We start from the raw sequence: 19,453 nt of genomic DNA, 5'->3' as shown, positions 1-19,453 counted from the left end.
CCCATGAGCATCCTAAAGTACATGTCCAGACTAAACTCTAAGGTCTAGACAAAAGAGGTAAGAGTGATTTGGCGAAAGTCGTTCGCGGTCTCATGGCGGCCGCTGCCCACTTTCAATACGAAATCAGCTCCGACACGCGTTGCTTAAAGCCGAGCTGTTATTCTTAGTGAAAACCAGTCAGATAAATTAGATCCTGGTCCTCCACGAAAGTGCGCTTGAACTTGCAACTCCTGTACTAGATGTTAACATTTGATGCTTTCCTATTGAAGGCACATTAGTCGAGGCGCACCACGGAGATGCAAATTTAACTGCTTTCCATCCCCTGCAGAAGTTAGTTGGCCGCGTACACTGGATCCAAATTGTACGGTTTCAGGAAATGGAACATTCCGACATTTGCCTTCCGGTCAGCACTCTGTAGTCCATTATTTATAGTGTCTCCAAGCACTCTCTATTTACGTGGAGTAACAAAGGTTGGTTATTCGTCGTCCAAGGGGATCTTGGGGTTTTTAAGGCGCAATGATTGGACGAGCTTGTGCTTATCCATGTGGGTCTTCGGCAGGCAGATGCGAACAATAGGTCTCTTGGAAATCTTGTCGGTTGGAACAATCTTGAACTTCACGTCCTCCCTGACTTCAATGACTTTAGCAATCGCTGGAGATGTGGTCTGCATATGCTGTGATGTGACACCTATGGATCCCTTGGGATAAATTGCCGGCGATACTCCCCTCTGCTTCGTGCTGCATCAGCGGTTCGTTTTTGGTTGGTCACCTGTGGAGTTTGCTGCAGTCTGATCGGTTGCAAACTCTGTTTTGCTCGCAATTTAATTTTAAAGTGGTAGCTACCACTGCTGGTCTTCGAAGCGTTTGTTAAGATATTTATTAACAATCGCCTGACATTTAGGTATTTTTTTTCCTGCTCGTCGACAATACGTCGCAATCTTTTTTAGATTATGGATGGCCTTCTGATACTGACTTTTGACCAGGGTTCCATATGAACGTTCGCTTATTCATTGGCTTTTGCTAGCTGGCATTCCTGTCGATCCTTCGTCCCCGGGGACGTTTCGAGAAGTTCTAAGGCTGGAAACCGCTAGTCCGCTTACTTCCTCGTTCTCGTAGGTTTTTGTTGTTAGTTCTAGGAGGGGGGCTGCGCTCTAATCTACACCCTTCGACGATCACTGTCTCCTCGCAACACGCCAGCAGTTGGTCCTTCTATGATATACCTGGTATCAGCGACTCTCATTCTCCTGTCGTCTTCCTTCTTGAAAAATTGAATTGGACAATCTAGGAGGAAAGTCCACTCTGAATGTGTCTCATCCTGAATTGAGGCTCTGTTAGCACCTTTCACAGTTTAGGGAGGACGGTCTCCGGACGGTTGCTTCAGTTCGTCCCTAGTCAGATTTCCTTCCATTTAAGAATAACCAGCAAGCAAAGATATCCTCGACGGCTGGGTGAACCTATTCGAAACCCAGCAGTGTTGAAAGGCATTTTGTTAGTTGCGGGGAAACCCACATTGGGCGCCATTTATGAAAATCGATGCCTCTTTATATAATACGCATTTGATGGTGAGTTTATGAGTTTTGTAGCTGCGAAGGGTGAATAGTTCCCAATTATAGTAATTTACTTTGATACTACCCGATTTAAGTGCATCATTGGTTAGCCAAGGAAGCTTAATTAGGCATGCCTCGTGAGGTTGAATGTGAATTTAAAACGCCTAATCAGGAGTACATAAAGGATCCATACGGAAATTTCAATGCAATTAAAGCAAAGTGACTCCAAAACGATTCAATAAATAGGCACAAATTATTCCGACCTGGTAGGTAGTAGGTCCAATGGTAACTATATTTAGAACGTATGTCTGTACTCTTTCGATTACAATCTCAAATAATAACTATTTGAACTTCATTGTGAGTATCAACAATAAAACGTGATGTGCTTCTAGTCAGGTACACAAATTCGAAACCCAGGTTGCTCTAGTATCGCCAGCTGGTCGCCCTCTCGGGTGTGCTATTTAATGAGGTGCTAGAGCAACATGGAAACGACATTTCCCAAACTAAACCGTTTAGCAAACACATCAACTGACAAGATTGGGTGGGACTGGCGATATTGAACTCATTTCGTAGGAAGCTTCCGACAAATTTAATGAGCTGGCATACCCCCATTGTGTCAGAAAGGTCACAGGCATAGTAAAATATGAAAACACATACTAAACCCAGCGTGCTACCGTTCTCAACAATACACATAGCTCCATGCCTACTGTCTTGCTTCGTTCCTAAGTAACGTATCCCACATAATTCGAATGCAGTATGGAACCAGGTACATGTACATGCATATGTAATAGCGTGGAATGATGGAGCAAGGGAGTCCCATCGTGGGTCCACTTAACAATCCACTCGTAGCTCCCGAAATGGTCGGCAAATAGACGGAAATATTTAATATTAAGTTGGGCTCCATTATTATCATAACCGGTGTGAACCTTCTACCGGCGCACCGTGCCAGGTGAGTGACTGATACCTGTGCGGTGTGCGAACTTTCTCTCGGGCGAGTGAGTGTTCAGTTGGAAAGTCACGTGTGCCTGAGGTTTTTCTTGGTGGTTGGCCGTTGAAGTGGGATCCACGTGTGTAGGGTTTATGGGTGGTGTCAACTTTTTCTTGTCATTCAAGTAGGAAATTAAAACGAAAACCACTAATTGATGTTGGAAGTGAGCTTAGTCATTAAGAGATTACGCTTTCGTCTGAGAATGTGGACATGTGGTTTTTGGAATTGCCTAATGTGTCTGATGGGTTTAAAGAACTTCTGAATTTGCGTCACAACGTAAAGTTTTCTTGTGTTTTTGGGAAATAACTGGTCCGAATAACGTCGAAAATAGCTCATTTGTTGCCTAATTATAGTGGGAAAATGTGCGAGCGGTGCCTATAATTATCGTTTTGCTTACGCATTTCGCAGACTCATGTTTCGGTGTAACGTAACCCTACAGAGTAGGACTAAACTAGAAAAAAGCGTATTGTTTAAAGTTTAGGTTCTCTGAAAACGTTCGTTTAGATTGTTAGGATCGTATGTCTTATGTTTCGTTTTCATAGTTTCATTTATCGGGTGTGCTCCGAACTCGCTCTATGTAGGTCAATTTACCGAGTTAAAGCGCATACTTGCTGCGTTAGGTTACCAATTGCTCTCATACCGGTGCTGCAGGGCTTTGTCCCCGAAAGTAAATCCGCTCCTGACTATTGCAGCCCGCTCCGTTGCACACCATGCACTGTTGGACAAAGATAAAAAACTGAAAAAAACAACGAAATATCAGGGAAGGAGGAGAAGCTGACTAGGTTTTGGACGCAGCACAGAAGCACAAGAGGCAGCGATTCCTGGAACACCGGGCCGAACAAAAAGTGGAAGTCTTACAAAGTGACGAGGCTGCCGGTGCGAGGACGATAACTCCTGTAGTGTCCCTATTCCGGGAAAAAGCCCAGTCAAAATCACTAGACTTGAGCAGGGAGATTCAAACATGACACGAGTGGAAGTACAATCGACCGTCCTGGCTAGAGCCGAAGAGGAAACGCTCATCAGGGAATGTACACGGTGGTGAAGCGTATGCGCCGCACTTCCCACTGAGAACACTGTAAGCGCTGATAACCCACTGCAAAGCGAACTGGAGGAAAAGGGGAAAGAGGAATATATTCGCGTCTTAAGGAGACTTTATCCAAGTTGTTTCCAGGGTTCAAAAAAGAAGGTAAAGGAGAACAAAAGCAAAGAACACGCTACGCCGCCAGAAACCCGTCTGCCCAAAGGCAAGGAGGCTACATACAAAAACCAGTAACAGAAGGGACGAGAAAACAAAGAAAAACTATATCGCCGACTCTGCTCGTTAAGTCGGCGGAAACAAGGCGAAGAGGATCTTGTTTCTAGTCCAGACCCTATGTGCTCCCTAGTAATCCAAGATCTTGACTGCCTCACAGAAAGGTCGAAATAGGGGAGCCCATAAAGCGCAAATGTCCAGAGGTATGGTCGGATAGGTATCACTTCTTTACTCCTTATAATGCAGTATGCATGCGGGTAACTCCCACTGAATGCTACAGGTATCTGGAATATGAGCACATGGTACCAACTTGCAAGCGACCCGTAAGGAGAACAGCATGACGCAGATGTGGTCAGGTAGGCCCTGGCCTTATCGAGTATCGCTGCCATCTGGGTTCGGGATGGCGTTCGACTTCGTGTTCCTACCCAACGCCAAGGCAATGGTTTTGTCTGGATACGGTGTTTAGGTATAACGTTTTTTAAGGTTTACCTAATGCCGAATGAGACAATACCGAACTTTCGACGCAGGATTGATGCTTGGGACGAGGCTATTTCGGGCACGGAAGGGTAAGCGGTAACTTTATTGCTAGGGCCGTTGAATGGGGCATGCCTCACTCTGACTCCAAAGGGAAACGGATCCTGGAAATGACGTTCAAAACCGAGCTCGTAGTTTTATACATTAGATCTACATCAACAAGCTGCGCTCAAGCTGCGAAGGAAGCATCTCGGTCATCTCGGCACTGTCAGTGGGCGAGTGACGAATTTCAGAAGACTCGTCGGCAAATGACCGTCAACATATCGCGTTCGAAGTAGTCAACATTACTTGGCGGAATGCAACGAACGGAGCGCTCCTCCTGTGGATAGTGAAATTTCGTCAAAGCTCTTGGCATAGGCAGATTCGTGCTTTAGGGCGCTTCGGGGGTGGTAACGTTACAGCTGATATTGTCGTAAATTCAGTAACGAAGGTGATAACGCTAGTCTGTAACTAATCCATGCCGCGTACTGACCGCTTTGTATGTTTGACATGGCCGGGAAAGTATTCGGAAAGGTCATCATCACATCCCACGACAGTTTACTAAGACTCGACATGCCACAAGAATCGTGTCTAGTTGGTTATGGATGGATGACTGCTTATAGTTTCAGCCTTACGCTGGAAAAAAATTGAAGTACTCATGTCGACCAAAAAGAGAATCCTGACCCTGCCTGTCACATCGATCGGCGAGTTGACTATCGAGTCAAGACCACCGGTCAGATACCAGGGTTTAATGTTCGCTTCTTCAAGAAAATAATTGCAGCAACGGGCAAGAGTGAAGCTGGAGTTTCAGCTTTGAGCCGGCTAACGACGAATGTTGAGGCGCGGAGGTATGGACTGATGCACTTAGCAAGGAGGCGTATCGTAAGAAGGGGGACGGGAAGAGAATGGTGTCTTGACTAAGGAAAGGAAAGCTATCTAAAGCGGCAAGGGCGATGGCGTTAATAAGAGAGTTGAGTGAGGACCGGCAACGAACATTAACCGAGTGGCAAATCTCTTGGCAAAATGAGCCAAGAAGCAAATGGACTACGCGGCTCATCAGCAATTTAGATCCGTAAGATAGGTTATTTTCTTACCCAACTTCTAAATGAGCATGGATGTTTTCAATTTTACCTTGTGTGTTCTGCAACGGATTGGTGGACGACGCCGAAAAGACCTTTTCTCTTGTGAAAGGTGAAATGGGCTTCCTCACCAACTTTATGCAGACACAGGGGAGCTTTCTCCAGACAACGTCATCAGAGAGATGCTGAGAAGCACGGAGATGACCTCAATTACTGGTCGTGTTGCGCATCATGTTTGGGTTCTTAGCCCTTAGCATTCATCTACCCTACGCATCGCACCTGGACTTTTCCATTCCAGGCTGGTTCGCTCAGTAAAGTTTCCTCAGCCGCTCCTCTTCATTTTTCAATGTCTTGGCCGTGAACCCATTTCCGACTCCACAGAATGGTTCTGGCCTGTATAGCGATGCGTCCGTTGCCTCATTGCCTTTTAACAAAGTGGCAACGTGACTTGGAACCCAGAGTATCCAGACCTTATTGAACAAGCTGAACGTGTTCAGTTTGCCAAGGCATTCTCATACCAATTTGGAATTTACCTGGTAGAACCTAAGTGCCTTAACAGCCGCTGGGCTGTCGGTTATATTTGCAAAGTTCTGCCCTCTATGATTCCTAAAGCCTAAAATATACTGGTATATTTACCCATTGGTTTAAAGTGCATTTTCTTTGGGCCAATGTGTATACCTGGAAGTGTGTTAGAACACTTCATTCAAGACCGTAGTATTCTTATTATAATATGTATACCAGAGTACCTGGTAATCAGTTGCTAGTTTAATCTGCTTTAAGGTAACCAAGTTTGCCTTGTTGCGTGTTTCAAACTTCTTACCGAGGTGAAACCTTGTTGTCAAGTGCCGTTGGTATCAGTAATCAGTAAAAATACCTCGTTTCCTTCAATTTAGACAGTAACCCATTCCGAACATACATTCTCCTTGCTTGTATCGGTATGTGCGGATGGAGTGGAGTCAATCCCAGGAGGACCTCTAGGGATACCGTTGGGTCGGTTCTGATTGCCCCACTGATACACACGCAAGCCAGTCTTTGAAGTTTATGTAACTCCTTGACAGTTGTGCTAAGTTCCGTTCTGTCTGCCCAGATTACCGCCCCATAGGCAATCATTGGCCTTACTATTGCAGTGTATATCCAGTGCATCATTTTCATTTTTCCCATGCTACGGACCTGTAAGTCATCAGAGTCCTTGTGGATTTCCGAGATTTTTGGTTAACCGTCCTGCTCGGTAAGCATGCTGACATGGATTTAAGAGATTACGCATTAGAACGTCATTTCGAATATAGTTGTCTGCGATTTTCTCCACCGGGATCTTTTTTACACGCTTTCGGAGTAGAGACTACTCTTGCCCGTCTCCATGCCTTTGGCATATATCCCAAGGCTATGCTGCCCCTTACCACTCTTAGGAGAGATCCCAAGATTATTTCAAGGCCCCTCTGAAGTAGTGCTAGGAAAATACCATCTACTCTCGGTGATTCACTCTAGTTTCCGAGCAAACCTCTTTCGCTAGTTTCCTTTGTTCCCCTTTTGGTCGATGTTGGAGTGTAAAGCACAATGTTATCGTCTTCTGCCGTAGGATAGGACCCCGTGAAATGACTTTTTAGAAGCAGATGTACCGTGTACTCTTCATCCTCGGTAAAAATCCTATCTTCCTTCTTCAGAGAGATAGAAAATATTGCCTTGTGTTTGGCTATAGCTTTATATAGCCTGGATGCTTCTGTGGTTTGTTCTATCCCTTCACAAAATTCCCTGAAGCGTGTTGCTTCCCTTATCGCGTTGCTATACGTTGTCAGTGCTCTTTTGTACCTCTGCTAGTCCCCGGTTTGTTTCGTTTGGCTGAAGAGTTTTTTCACCTCCTTTCTCATTCTAACTAGGTTCCTGTTCCACCAAGGTACGTCCTTTGATGATTTGGCTGCATTAGCTTGTTGAGACCTTTCACTACTTGCTCTAGTTGTATTTCACTATTGATGTCACTGCTCACCTGTAGATGAGCATATTGTTACTCAGGTGTCTTTTGTAGGAGTCCCAGTCAGTTCTCCTCGGATTCTTTCTTATTTTATCTTCTCCCAAATTACGCTTAATGTCGAGTCTGATTATTCTGCAATCCGACATAGAAGGCTCATTCGACAGCCTCCAATTCTTGTTCAGTAAACCTAAGGCTCTTGAGCCAGTACTATTCCAATGTTATCCTTAGAACATGCCCTTGCAAGTACTGCAGATGCAGCTTTTGCTTGGTTGAGGTTTACTTGGCCTATTTTAGTGCTGGAGCTCTTCTCCAATGTCAGGGTATTGTCCTCCTTCTCCGACATCTTCTCTTCTTCTGGGGCAGCAGGTCCACCTCGCTGCTCGGTTCTGCCCTTTCAGGTCCAGGCGCCCTCTCGATTCCTTCGGGGACGTCGGTAGGATCTCCATCCGAAATATCCTTGGTTTCTCTTTGTGCACGTGCATAGGTGTGCCACCAAATCTGCAATTAATAAAGCAGTTACGACTTTCAGTTGCCTCCAAGAATTGCTCATCTATCCCGATCAAGAGGAGTTTGCCTTTGCCCTCCTCCTTGCTTCTAAAAACTCTTCATAACCGTGTGTGGGGATCCATGTTTTGAGTAATGAGGAGACATATAAACTTCTCTGTCTCAATCGTTACGGCTTTGGGAAGGTGCCCTGGTATGTCATGCCCAGCATATGTTGATAGTTCCATTCCCTTCCATCCTGGCAGTTTAAGAACTTTAGTCCTAAGCTAGTCCGCGGTCTCCTCCGTTGAGCGGTTTACCAGTATAAGACCTGGTTGAAATCGTATGTCGGTAAACACAAGCTCATCATTACATCCCTCACATATCTCTATGACGATAAGGTCCTCAATTATTTCCTGTTCTCCTGTTCGGGTCTCCTGGTTCCAGCCTTTATCCCTGATTGCCCTGGGATTTCCATTTTCTTGGGCTTGGATTTAGGTTTCTTGGGAGCATTTCCCTTTTGCGGGTTGATTTCCGCCGCTTCTCGTTTTCGCTCTGATACTGGAGGCTTAGGTCTGTCCTTAGCTTTCTCAAAGGCATCTTCTCGTTTTTTCCTTTCTTTCAGATAGCTCAGATGCCATTTAGCTGCTACGCCAATGACGTATGATAACTTGATCTCAAGTGTACGCTTGCCCGTCCCTGCCTTTTGAGCGGGGCCCTTTGTTCATTTCGGTTTTCAAGCTCGACTACTTGGCCTCCTAACTTCTCTCTTCTTGGTTGTAGTCACTTGGCTCTCAATATTGCGGAGATTTGCCTCCGCCTGATGGATCAGTTTGTGTGCGGTACGGGGTCCCGCTAGTTTATTATATGTTTCTTCTGTGTCTGTTTGTACTCATTTGAATACCACGAGTAGCACGGTAAGTTTAGGCTTACTTACTGAGATGACCAGATGTGGAGATCCATCGCTCCGTTGAAATAAAGTTAGTTACCCCCAACTGCAAACTATCCAATGGGTACAGTTTGCTTAACACTCTGGATTGTGAGAGGAGTTTTCAACAGTTTAATAGTAGTTTAGTAGTAGGTTCACCTGGCAGGCAGGGTGTGGCTGCCACCATTTTCTAACTATCTTGGTAGACGAGAGACTTGGTTCCCGGGGAGCCGCATACTTATCCCAGAGAGAGATAGGTTGGCTCCCACAAAGCTATATTCCGCATCGGTCTATGCTGAAGTCGGCTGCTTGATTCTAGGTTGAGGTGGTCTACGCAGGGTTAGTTTTGAGAGCTACACTGCATATCATATGCAACGTCCAAAAAAATGTGCTTTACAGGAGGACCGCCCTAAGAGTGTGCTGTGGTTTTATAACCATTTCAGACAATGGGGTGCTCCTGATAGCTACAATGGTCACTTTTTGCCGTTGAGACGCCTCACTTCTATATGATGAGCCCAATTTTCGAGAAACTAACGAAAACATTTGGATCGAGCGAAAAAGGTCAGCGAATCTTGGTCTGGTCGCAGAGAAGGCACCGAGAGATAAACTACAAAATCAGGCAATTTTTAATGGTAATTGGGGGAGAGCTCTCTTACATATCTGTCCTAGCTGGGGTAGTATCCTGGAAGACCCACATTGTCCTTGGTTCCCCGAAGAAAGGGAGAATCTGCTGGAGACGTCGGTAAGGGTGGTAGCAACGAAAACCCTGATTAGGCAAATTCTTTCTCAGTTGACTGCATGGCGCAGTGGATTCAACGGACTGAGAAAATTAGAAGGGGCACGGAAAGCGCGGTTGGGAAGGATTCGACAGGCGAACGGAAGGGGGTAGCTAGTGTTAAGCGCATCCTCGACCTAATACAATTTGCAGTGATTCCAAGGAGAATATGACAGGAGTTTGGGAGTGGTTTTAAGGGAAAAGTTTTTCTCAGTCCGTCCCGGAATTCTTGTTATGCTGCGGTACGATTTTTCCAGGCTATCGGTCAGCTTGCTTAATTGGCAACCTAAATTTGTTAATTCAACGTGACATATGTACATATTTAGAATAAATTGCTGCTGACTCGTATTCGTTTGCTTAGCAAAGGAAATTATTTTTAGCATTGTATTGAGCATTACCGTGTTACCACTATGACCTTGAAAGGCCACATTTTTTCGAGAGATAGTCTCTTCAGGCGGGACAGATACACCCATCAAAGTAAACCACTCCAGTTAGTTTACAATGTATCTAAAGATATTGTACTGTGTATGATTGGTGCCAGCTTGAAGCTGTTCCTAACTATATGACATTGCGAGCTGAAGGTGAGTTGAATCATTCCCCGGTTTCCTTACATCCATAGAAAATAGGCGTTCCACGTTCAGGTTCAAGAATAAGATTGGATATAGGGATGGGTATGACGCCCTTATTCGAAGTGGAATACTCTGACAAAGAAAAGTTTTTGTGCTTTCTTATGTAATAACACCTTATTCCTCCGCACAGAGCCCCTCCTCGCAGCACTCCAATTTCTGAGAACCATTGTCCTGTCATCTAAGTGTGAACGGGTATGTACAGAATTATGAGAAATGAAAATAATGATGATTTATTACGACCACGTGTCCGCCTATTTAATAGTCTACCCCATTAAGGTTGAGCAGAACGCCAAGTAGCTTGATTCTCATTAGTTATCATAATGGTCATTAGAAATAACGAGAGCTTCTGAATAGAAAACTACATATAATTAAAGTTGTCGGGGTCGCTTTGAAATCTTTGCAAGTAAACCTAGTTAACCGACATTCATGACTAGTAACACTCTTTCACTGGACTCCATTGTGCTCCACATGTGGCCCCGTTGGACGATTCGGCAATTACTTGTGTACCTTAGCCTCACATTTGGAGCATGCTGACGAAACATGCATTATTTTGGTGACCATCGGACTAAAGCGGGCTAGCCTGCCTGCCAAGAGATAACACGAATTGAATAATTAATTTACCTAAGAAGGTCACAAAATGTACATTTACCTGGAAGAAGAGGCACAATAATACTGGGAACCCCCCAGCTCGTCAGTGGGAACTCACTGGACTGTAAATTTACCGTGTCGGTTCAAAGAGGTTCGCGGAAGAACCGTTTTCTGGTTTGCTAGATGAGGCTGTTCGCTTGCATGATTTAATCCATATGCGAGGTGAGGCCTACACGTGAGCATGAGCTCAGAGTAACACCACAGGTGGTGATACGGTCCGTCGCCTCTAATTTTTCCATCGGTATCCATATCAGGCTATCTATTTAGGCCTCACCTGCTGATGTTTGCTCTGCGCACATACATTCGGTTTCGTGCTTTACCTGGGATAGCGCTCTACCTGTCGGCGCTCACTCCTTTTATCACTTCTTTATCGGTTTTATTTGCGTTGTTGATTTTGCTGAATGGGGTGGTAATGAACAATTGACATGGAATTTACCGTGTATGTACGATGAGGTAATGGATCTGGATCCATTTCGAGTGCTGTTGCGTGATAAATCGCCATCGTTACACGTGTCCATGCAATGCCCAGTGAATTGATTCATTTCCTCTGAAAACTATTTTTTTTTCTTGTAGATACGTGATGAGAATCGCGTGGGAAATTTTCTGTATTCACAATGAATGCATTCAATTTCAGAGCATGATCTGAAAAATTCCCAGAAGGCAATAGTGATTGCAAGATAATTACATATTGCGGAATTTAAGATACTAGTTTGCATTGAACGAGTGTATGCCCATATGTTCAGGTTGATATAGTTCAGCTGAAACAATGACAGGATGCACTTTAAATTATTGTCAATGTTGTTCAAAGCGTTCACATGACTCGAAGCTTCGTATAAACTTGATCTTACTAAGTGGATACCAAAATGGTTTCCTTGGAATTTTTCTTCTCTTTCTTCAGCCTTTGTCCCGTTCACAAGCGGGGTTGGCTCGTCGTGATTGGTTTCGCCACTTGGCTCTATCAAATGCCTGATCTGGATGCAATGTCGAGGCTTTTAAATCCCCATCCAGCGTATCAAGCCATCGTTATTTCGACCGGCCTTTTGGTCATTTACCATCGACTTCGATGTTCAGACCAATCCTGGCAAGTGAATTCTTGTTAGCGCGAATTGCGTGACCTTACCATCGAAGCCGCCACTCTCGCAATTTTTCTACGATCGGTGCAATCCCATAACGATCGCGGATATCCTCATTTCGGATGTGATCGAAACGTGTCACGTCATTAGTTCAACGCAACATCTTCGTCTCTATTACCGCAAGACGCCGTTCATTATTTTTTATTGTTGGCCAACACTCAGAACTATGGAGGTCGACAGGATGGACGACATTACAGTAAATTTTAGATTTGAGACATTCTTCTTTTGGTTGTGGTTTTCCCCGATTTCATTCATTGTATTGCCTCCTCGACTTCAGTTTCTCTGACAGGTGGAACTGGTTCAAATGTCGGCAATGAATGTGGAAGTGGAGGATGAGCAAATTCTTCAGTTGAAATCTGCTCGAATTCTTATTATTCTGTATTTCTAAAATCATAATGAAAAGTATGGTTTCAAACTCTAAGAACATCCGATGCTTCTAGAAAACAGAAATTTTGCAATTTTTTATATCCTAGCCCCCGAAAAATTTAAAAACGATATGCTCTCCATTTCGATGAAAAGTTCTGCACTTAGTATCAGCCAAAAAGGTGGCTGCCAAAATCTCCGTAATGGGAGAAACTGGAACTGGCCACTTCCCGGCATTATTTAGAAAGCCTCAACTACTAAGAAGGAGACTACAAATTGAATCTTGCCTATCAAAATCTTCTCCTTAGCCTCTATCAGGAACAGCCAGAATCCCTATCAGAACGCAGAAACAGTAACATTAATATTAATCCCCATACTAATATATATCGATGCTGTAATCCTCGACATTAAACTTCTTAAAAGAGCCATCCGTCCCGTCCCATACTTAGTTCCAGATTACCAGAAGGCGAACTGGAAGCTCATCAATTGCATCCTTAAGTCCAGAGTTGATCAATGATCAATACACTGAAGAAATTCAGCGATTATGCAATGAGCTGATTCCAACTTATCTCCTCAACTACCGCAACCTCATCTCTATCCCCGATGATATCCTTGACAGTATCAAATTTAAAAAGACTCTTCGGCGGAGACTATTTAGAAAAAGATATTCTTGAAAGTCCTCTCACCTCAATGCAGAAATCTGCAACCTTGACAGGCCAATCCGCCAACGAATTTTCACTTTATATATCGACTTCTTCCACAAACACGAATTTCCAACATCGAATTGAACCCTGGCACTTCCAGGGAAATAAGAAGGGGCAAGTACTCCATTATACATGATATTCCACAGCAGTACCGGATCGTGTGATACCTGCAACGTGACGGCGTACTCTTTGTGACTCTCCTCCATCCCGTACCAGAGAGTTCCCTTCGAAAGATATTTCTCGACCAGACAAATATCAAGCCAAGAATATTTGCTTTTTTGGGCACGCCTTGGAAGTGTTGGCTAAAAAGTCGGGTATAGCCTTCAGAAATGCCCTGCTATCGCCAATCCTACAAATTATCGTAGCTCCTCTTCGGGTACTGGATGATTTAGGCACTCGCTGAGTTGAACCACCATTTTCCTTCCGCTGTTTTAATGGTGAGGAAACAGATTGCTGACAATCTCGCCCAGGAACGTAAGCAAGTTACCTGAGGTGATCTTCGCAGTCTTTCTATTACCATCACAAGGGTTTATATCGTCATGGTCAAACAGCTGTCGGAAGCAGTTCTTCTTACTCCTCCGAATGCCTGTATGTCTTCTCTCGACCATCGCTGCTGGGCTTTTTCCTAAACTTCTGGTGAAGCTTTTGTGCTCGGAAATTGTCATTTCGACGTTCCGCTTGTAGATGAGTTGTCTATTGTTCTGCTCTGGACATAGTAGCATCGCAAGCGTCTATAACTCATTTGGTACGTTGGATTACATTTTCTTCGGTCGTACCATCGAGGGATATGCCGGGTATGAGCACTGCGGAAAACGTGCCCCCTAAAAAATTTTCGCTCTCCAAACTGGTAGATTACCTGGTGGTCACTGTGAGTATAGTCCTCACAAATTTTGCCAAGCAACTCTACTGACTAAAGCGGCGCTTACGTATGTTAGGTCTGGTATGATTTCCGACCAATGTCCTCTAGTATCCAAATCCAGAGCTCAGCATCTGCTCGTACACGGCAAATGTAGTGCTGCAGTCTAGCAGTTACATATGTGGATAAAGGAGCTATATATGTGGATCCCTTTCACTTTTGGGAATGAATCCATCCTCCGTATGGAAGGTTTGTTCTCCGCCAGCCCATATCGATGCTTGCCTGTTCACTACACACCACATCAATGTCTTTGTATAGCAGCAGCCTTATTTCTGACTGCAGTTATGTGAATTTTCTCTAAATATGATAAAATATCAGAAGCGCAATTTAACGTATTGCAGGAGTAAAGGTTTAAAGGTTTTCACAACTGGTTCCTCTCTTTAGGATACTCTAATGAGGGGAATACAAAGTAGCTAAGTTCGCCTTAAGGAACATCCAAGCAAGTAAGACCGAGAATATTGGATATAGGATACCTTGTCTTCGAAGGAAGGTAGGGGAATAGACTCCGATCATTGTTGTCGGCCGCTTATGGGCCAACTTCATGTGCGCCAGAGTTTCATCTTAATGTTTGAATTGTTTTAAACCAATTCAAGTTCAAGAGTTTGAGAGTGTACAAGTATCGTCATTCCTTGTGAAATGAAGACATGTGCTCTGTTGAGGAATCGAGCGTAATTTGACAGAGCCATTGACGGGAGACTCTGAAGGGAAGTCTGGCGACCCCAGTGTGACTTGCGAATATGAACGTGAAACTTAAGGAGTTCGGTGCATATGATCGAAGTTTCGGATACTGTTCTCTAATTGATCAATAAAGAGGACTACGCTTATGCCAACAAAATAAGTAGATTGTAGTCTCTTCCCTCTTGCTGATAGCAAAGGTGACCATATATTCTTACGGTTATCCACCCGCCGGCTATTTTGTGAAAGGTGGTTCCACTACATGGCAGAGGCAGCAGTAGAGTTCCCACGCTTTCATATACGTATGACCTATTCACTGCCATTTCCGCCTCCTCATCAACACGCCCACCGGTAACTAGCCTGAGCGCCAACGACATCTTTTTTCGAAATTGTTTCAGAGCAGAGTAGATTTCTAGATTCTGGACAAAGCAGCGAGGCAGATATTGCGGTATTAATGCGTCGGCCGACATCCAGTTTGGTGACACCATCGGCAACAACCACTTTTTCTAGATATACAAATTGAGACAATTTCTGCTCTATTCGAGGGAACAGTCCATATTCGCTAGTTACGAGGACTAGCCATTTCTTTCCCAAGAAGCGGAATTTTATCGGATGTTATATGGTTAGGAACCATTGAGAAGTAGTCATTTCATCTCTCCGGCTGCACGTTATCGTGAATTAGGGGTCGACCATTGACGTCCTGCGAGGAAGATCGAAAGATTTGCGACCACATGCAAGTTCTTTGGCGTTGCGGTATACGGTTCTGACATCATCGGTATCTGCGGCAGCTTCTGCTTCCCTGACTAGCGCAAAAGCAAATTCCTCTTCCATTGTCGATTGGGTATAAGTGGTCAATATTGAATTTGTGGCATCACAGTTCTACAACTCGGCGAGAAGCGGGGAACGCAACACGCGAACGCTCTTTAGGCGAAGATCCATTCCAAGGCCGATTTCCGCACCTATCCTGTTACACATATACAGAGGATAATCTTTAAATCTATGGCTGATCGGAATTTGGTCAATCTGATTGTTCCTACGTTGTTGTCAGTTGAAATCCAACAGACCTTATGGCAGGCTCTGTACTGAAACAATATGCCATCAATGGCGAGGCGTTGGACGCTGTAGAAATCCACAAACCCACCCAAACCACTATCGTTCTGGTCGCTAAGATCCTGCTTTCCCAGCAAGGGGTTCCTAGAGCCCAACATGTCATTCAGCTCACCCGTGCTTCTGATAGGATTTGCAGAGTACAATAAAACAGGTCCGCAAGAAGGAGAGGAGTGCTTATTCAACCCCAGAATCTCCAGCCTGTAATAATGGAACCCACGTTCAAGTTGGAGAAATCTCGTTGATGATATAGGCCTAGTCAGAATGTCAGCTGGATCCATCTTGGTATCGTTCTGTCGTCACTTTAATATAATAATAATAGCCGTTGGCGCATCAATCCATATTGGATCAGGGCCTTAAAATGTGTTAGAGCACTACACTCAAGACCGTAACGGTACACTACAGTACACTGTAGAAGGCAATGTGGTCAGCATTGAGATTATTACCCTGATTTGACCTCAGGTACTCATTCACAGCTGAGTCGACTGGTATCCGACGACAAATCACGATACAAATCTCACTGCCACCAGTGAGATTTGAACCGCGACCTTCCGTACGACAGCCTTGTGCTTCAATCACTCAGCTATGCGGACATCGTCACTTTAGAGAGCCCGAAAGTACGCGAATATCACTGATTCTCTTGACCACAAATGTAAAAGTTTCGATTCAGAAGATAATATCATATGAGTGGTCTATATCTAGCAGGTGACATTGATTCTTGGTAGCCTAGTTTGTAACAGAGAATGGGGTAAAGAAAAGTGCCGTTTAAAGATGTTGGCAATCATTTATTCTTATGCCACTATAATGTGGGTTTTGAGGGTCTTGAAGTTGAAAATTGATAGATGATACATTTTCAGAATAGTTACTGAAATTTGGTTACTCACTTGGTCGCCTAACCCGGTAAACTTTCTGTTTTCACTCTACCTTCAGTTTTAGTTTGTTGAGCGTATAAAGTATAAAAATTTGATTGTATTTTCAAGAAATTTTAGGAGAGCCGGTAGCGTTTTTCTGGGGATGATATGGTTTAGGGCCAGATATCATTACAACTGGCAACTTTGACGAACTATGAAGTTTTTTTTTCAATTTATTCTGATTGAATAGTGGAGTTGTCGTCCCCTCAAGGGCGATTAGACCCGAGTCTGCAAGGGACTGATCTGAAATGATTCTTATCCCGAAACCTCATCGAAGGTTATCTGGTACCACGGGAACCGGGGTGGCCCTCTGAGAGCACATGTTCCAGTGGAATTCCTGGAGGATGTGCTCTCGGGCCAGTTATTTGCAGATGGCCCCCTTGTGGGAGTTTCATGGCAGTAGTGCCCATATTGCGAACAGAGCTTCTCGTGGGGCACAAGTTTGGCGCCATGTCCCTAAGTGGCAAGAGGTGTTAGATATGCCTCGCATTCACTGGGAGTAATGGTGAGCCGGAATGTGATCAAGCACTTAGGGGGGACCATTATTACAGTGTTTCCAGTAAGACGTAAGGATGGTTGAGTCTGGTGGTGCCTGTCTGTTCTGGCTGTGTGACTGAAATCTAGTGGCAGCATTAATTATGGTCTATATTTTCCAAAGATTCGAATTCGAAAACATGTTTACGATTTCGATTGATCAAAGAGTTCGTGTTTAAATCACGATCCTAACACACATTGTTGGGTACTAGTAATAATTGTTAATAATTGTTTTGAACGTATTCGAGAATTGCTGGAATTGCTCGGCAAACTATTGTAAGTTTGCTATATATGTCTTCATTGATAAGGGCTTGATTAGTCAACTCAAATGTGTGTGTGCGTTGTGCTGGGGTTAGATGCGGCATGGATCCCAGTCGCAGTAAAATAGATAAACCAGCTGCCGAAACAAGTGAAAACTGAATGGAAACGTAAAAGACCAGTTTACACAAATTTCTTAGTCTAGTGGACTTAGCATAGACAAATATTTCCATCTTAAGGTGCAACTCTGCTGATAGATATCTATTGTTTTCTCTTTCAGGTTTGATGGATAAAAGGCGTTGACGAACGATTCTTCTATTTTATTTTCGAGACCGCTGGAGTTAACCCCTTCATTAAGTAGGTAAGTAAACACAAAATTTCCTACTTGTTTATAGGATCATCGAAGTTGTTTATTATACTTTTTGTCCCAGAAATTCCTTATTAAAATTGACTATATATATAAACATCGATGGTTTTATGGAATCATAGCACAGTATTTGAATGCAAGCAGAGCTAAGGGTTTTCCAGTCTAAATCCTATGTGTAGCGTTAGGACACTTGACAACTTGAGGGAAAGATCACCAAAGTAAACCATGAGCATTGAGTTCAGTAACCGTTCTCCCCACTTTAATGTTTCATAGCCTCTGACAGTCACTTCAGGTGTCATCACTTAGGAACCTTAGTTAATGAACCTTAAAACCTTTGCTTCTTGAGAGTATGTCGAAGCACATCATTTTGAAGGTATGCTGAAAGACAACCTAGTCAGTCTATCTGCCCCGAATTAATAGACTGAAACCTGACATTTAGTGTATAATACAAACCAGGTACGACTAGTAGAACTAGAACTGCAAATTTCCATCGCAAAAGGATAGTTAGTGCTTTAGCGATAAACCATCCGGATACCGGAGGTGTTCTCTTAGTTACTCGATATTGAGTAGCTCAAAAATGCTACTATATGTATAAATTGCCGCATCACTGTCAGATACAAAGAATCAAATTACATAGCACCTGAAATGCTGGACTGGTCTGAAAAGTATAGTCGTCATCTTCATCATCATCAACGGCGTGGCAATCGGTATTATGTATAAGTCTGCTTTAGTAAGGAACTCGAGATACGTCGGTTTGGTGCCGAGAGTCCCTCCTTTTGATATCGCTAACAGCTGCCTGAAACCATCGTCCCATCTGAGGCAAGATCTGTCACGTTTTCTTTTTTTATCACCTTTATAGATTTTCACGACTGGATCATCCTCACCCATAAGAATTAACTGACCCCCCATCGCAGCCAAGTGTAAAACAAAATCTTGTTATTATAAAATCAGCTAATTGTCCGTTTGTCTGTCTTTTTTTAAGGAGGCGGAAATCTTTAAAAAGCACTATCTGAATACGCTAGTGTGTGGAATTTTTATCCACAACATGCCCCTTTGAATTACCATTAGGTTTTACATCACGGGGCGGAGTTAGCTTGCTTTAGCTAACTCTCCTTTTTTCTGGATGGACTTCATGTTGAATAAATTATGTATGTCTGCCATCTCATCTGCCAAGATGTCAATCGACAACATTTCCGAGACAACGAACGCCGCATCATCTGAGACGGACCTGGAGGCAGAACATATCCTTAGGGCTCTTCTTCTGTAGATCCCACTCAGTTTTTGGGTGTTACATAAAGCATGGAACGCTGTTCCCGAAACTGAGACTACATACAGTAAGGTCCAACGTATCGCCCTGATTATAAACAGCCTGCAAGTATACCGCGACCCTCCTATATTCGATCTCATTCTTGGTCGTGGTGGATGCTTTTTCGCAAGTATACTTCACATGCTGTTTAAAATTGGGCTTCCCATCTATCATCACTCCCAATTATTTAATTTCTGGCTTGGAGGTGATGATATGATTCTAAATTCTAATGTGAGTGTAATTTTTCTTTTGTTCATCCGTCATCCGTATTCGTAAAATTAACTATATCACATCAAGAACGATGTCCTGTGGGACACCCGCGGAGGCTACGTACTTTTTGGGTCCATTATCGTACTTTTTGGGTCCCTTATC

At 43.8% G+C, this 19,453-nt stretch overlaps 1 protein-coding gene across 1 annotated transcript in view; it reads left to right on the top strand.

The window, feature by feature from the left end:
• The window catches only part of LOC119659029, a 195,791-nt gene extending 178,025 nt beyond the window's left edge, over positions 1-17,766 (top strand). The window contains exon 3 of the mRNA XM_038066924.1: positions 17,689-17,766. Within this exon, the coding sequence (XP_037922852.1) occupies positions 17,689-17,711 (23 nt within the window). The 3' untranslated portion in view covers positions 17,712-17,766. The remainder of the gene's footprint in view (positions 1-17,688) is intronic.
• Positions 17,767-19,453: the final 1,687 nt, after the last annotated feature.

The sequence above is a fragment of the Hermetia illucens genome, chromosome 6 (genome assembly GCF_905115235.1).
Source record: "Hermetia illucens chromosome 6, iHerIll2.2.curated.20191125, whole genome shotgun sequence".
Lineage (NCBI taxonomy): Eukaryota > Metazoa > Arthropoda > Insecta > Diptera > Stratiomyidae > Hermetia > Hermetia illucens.
This window is presented reverse-complemented; position numbering and strand designations above follow the sequence as displayed.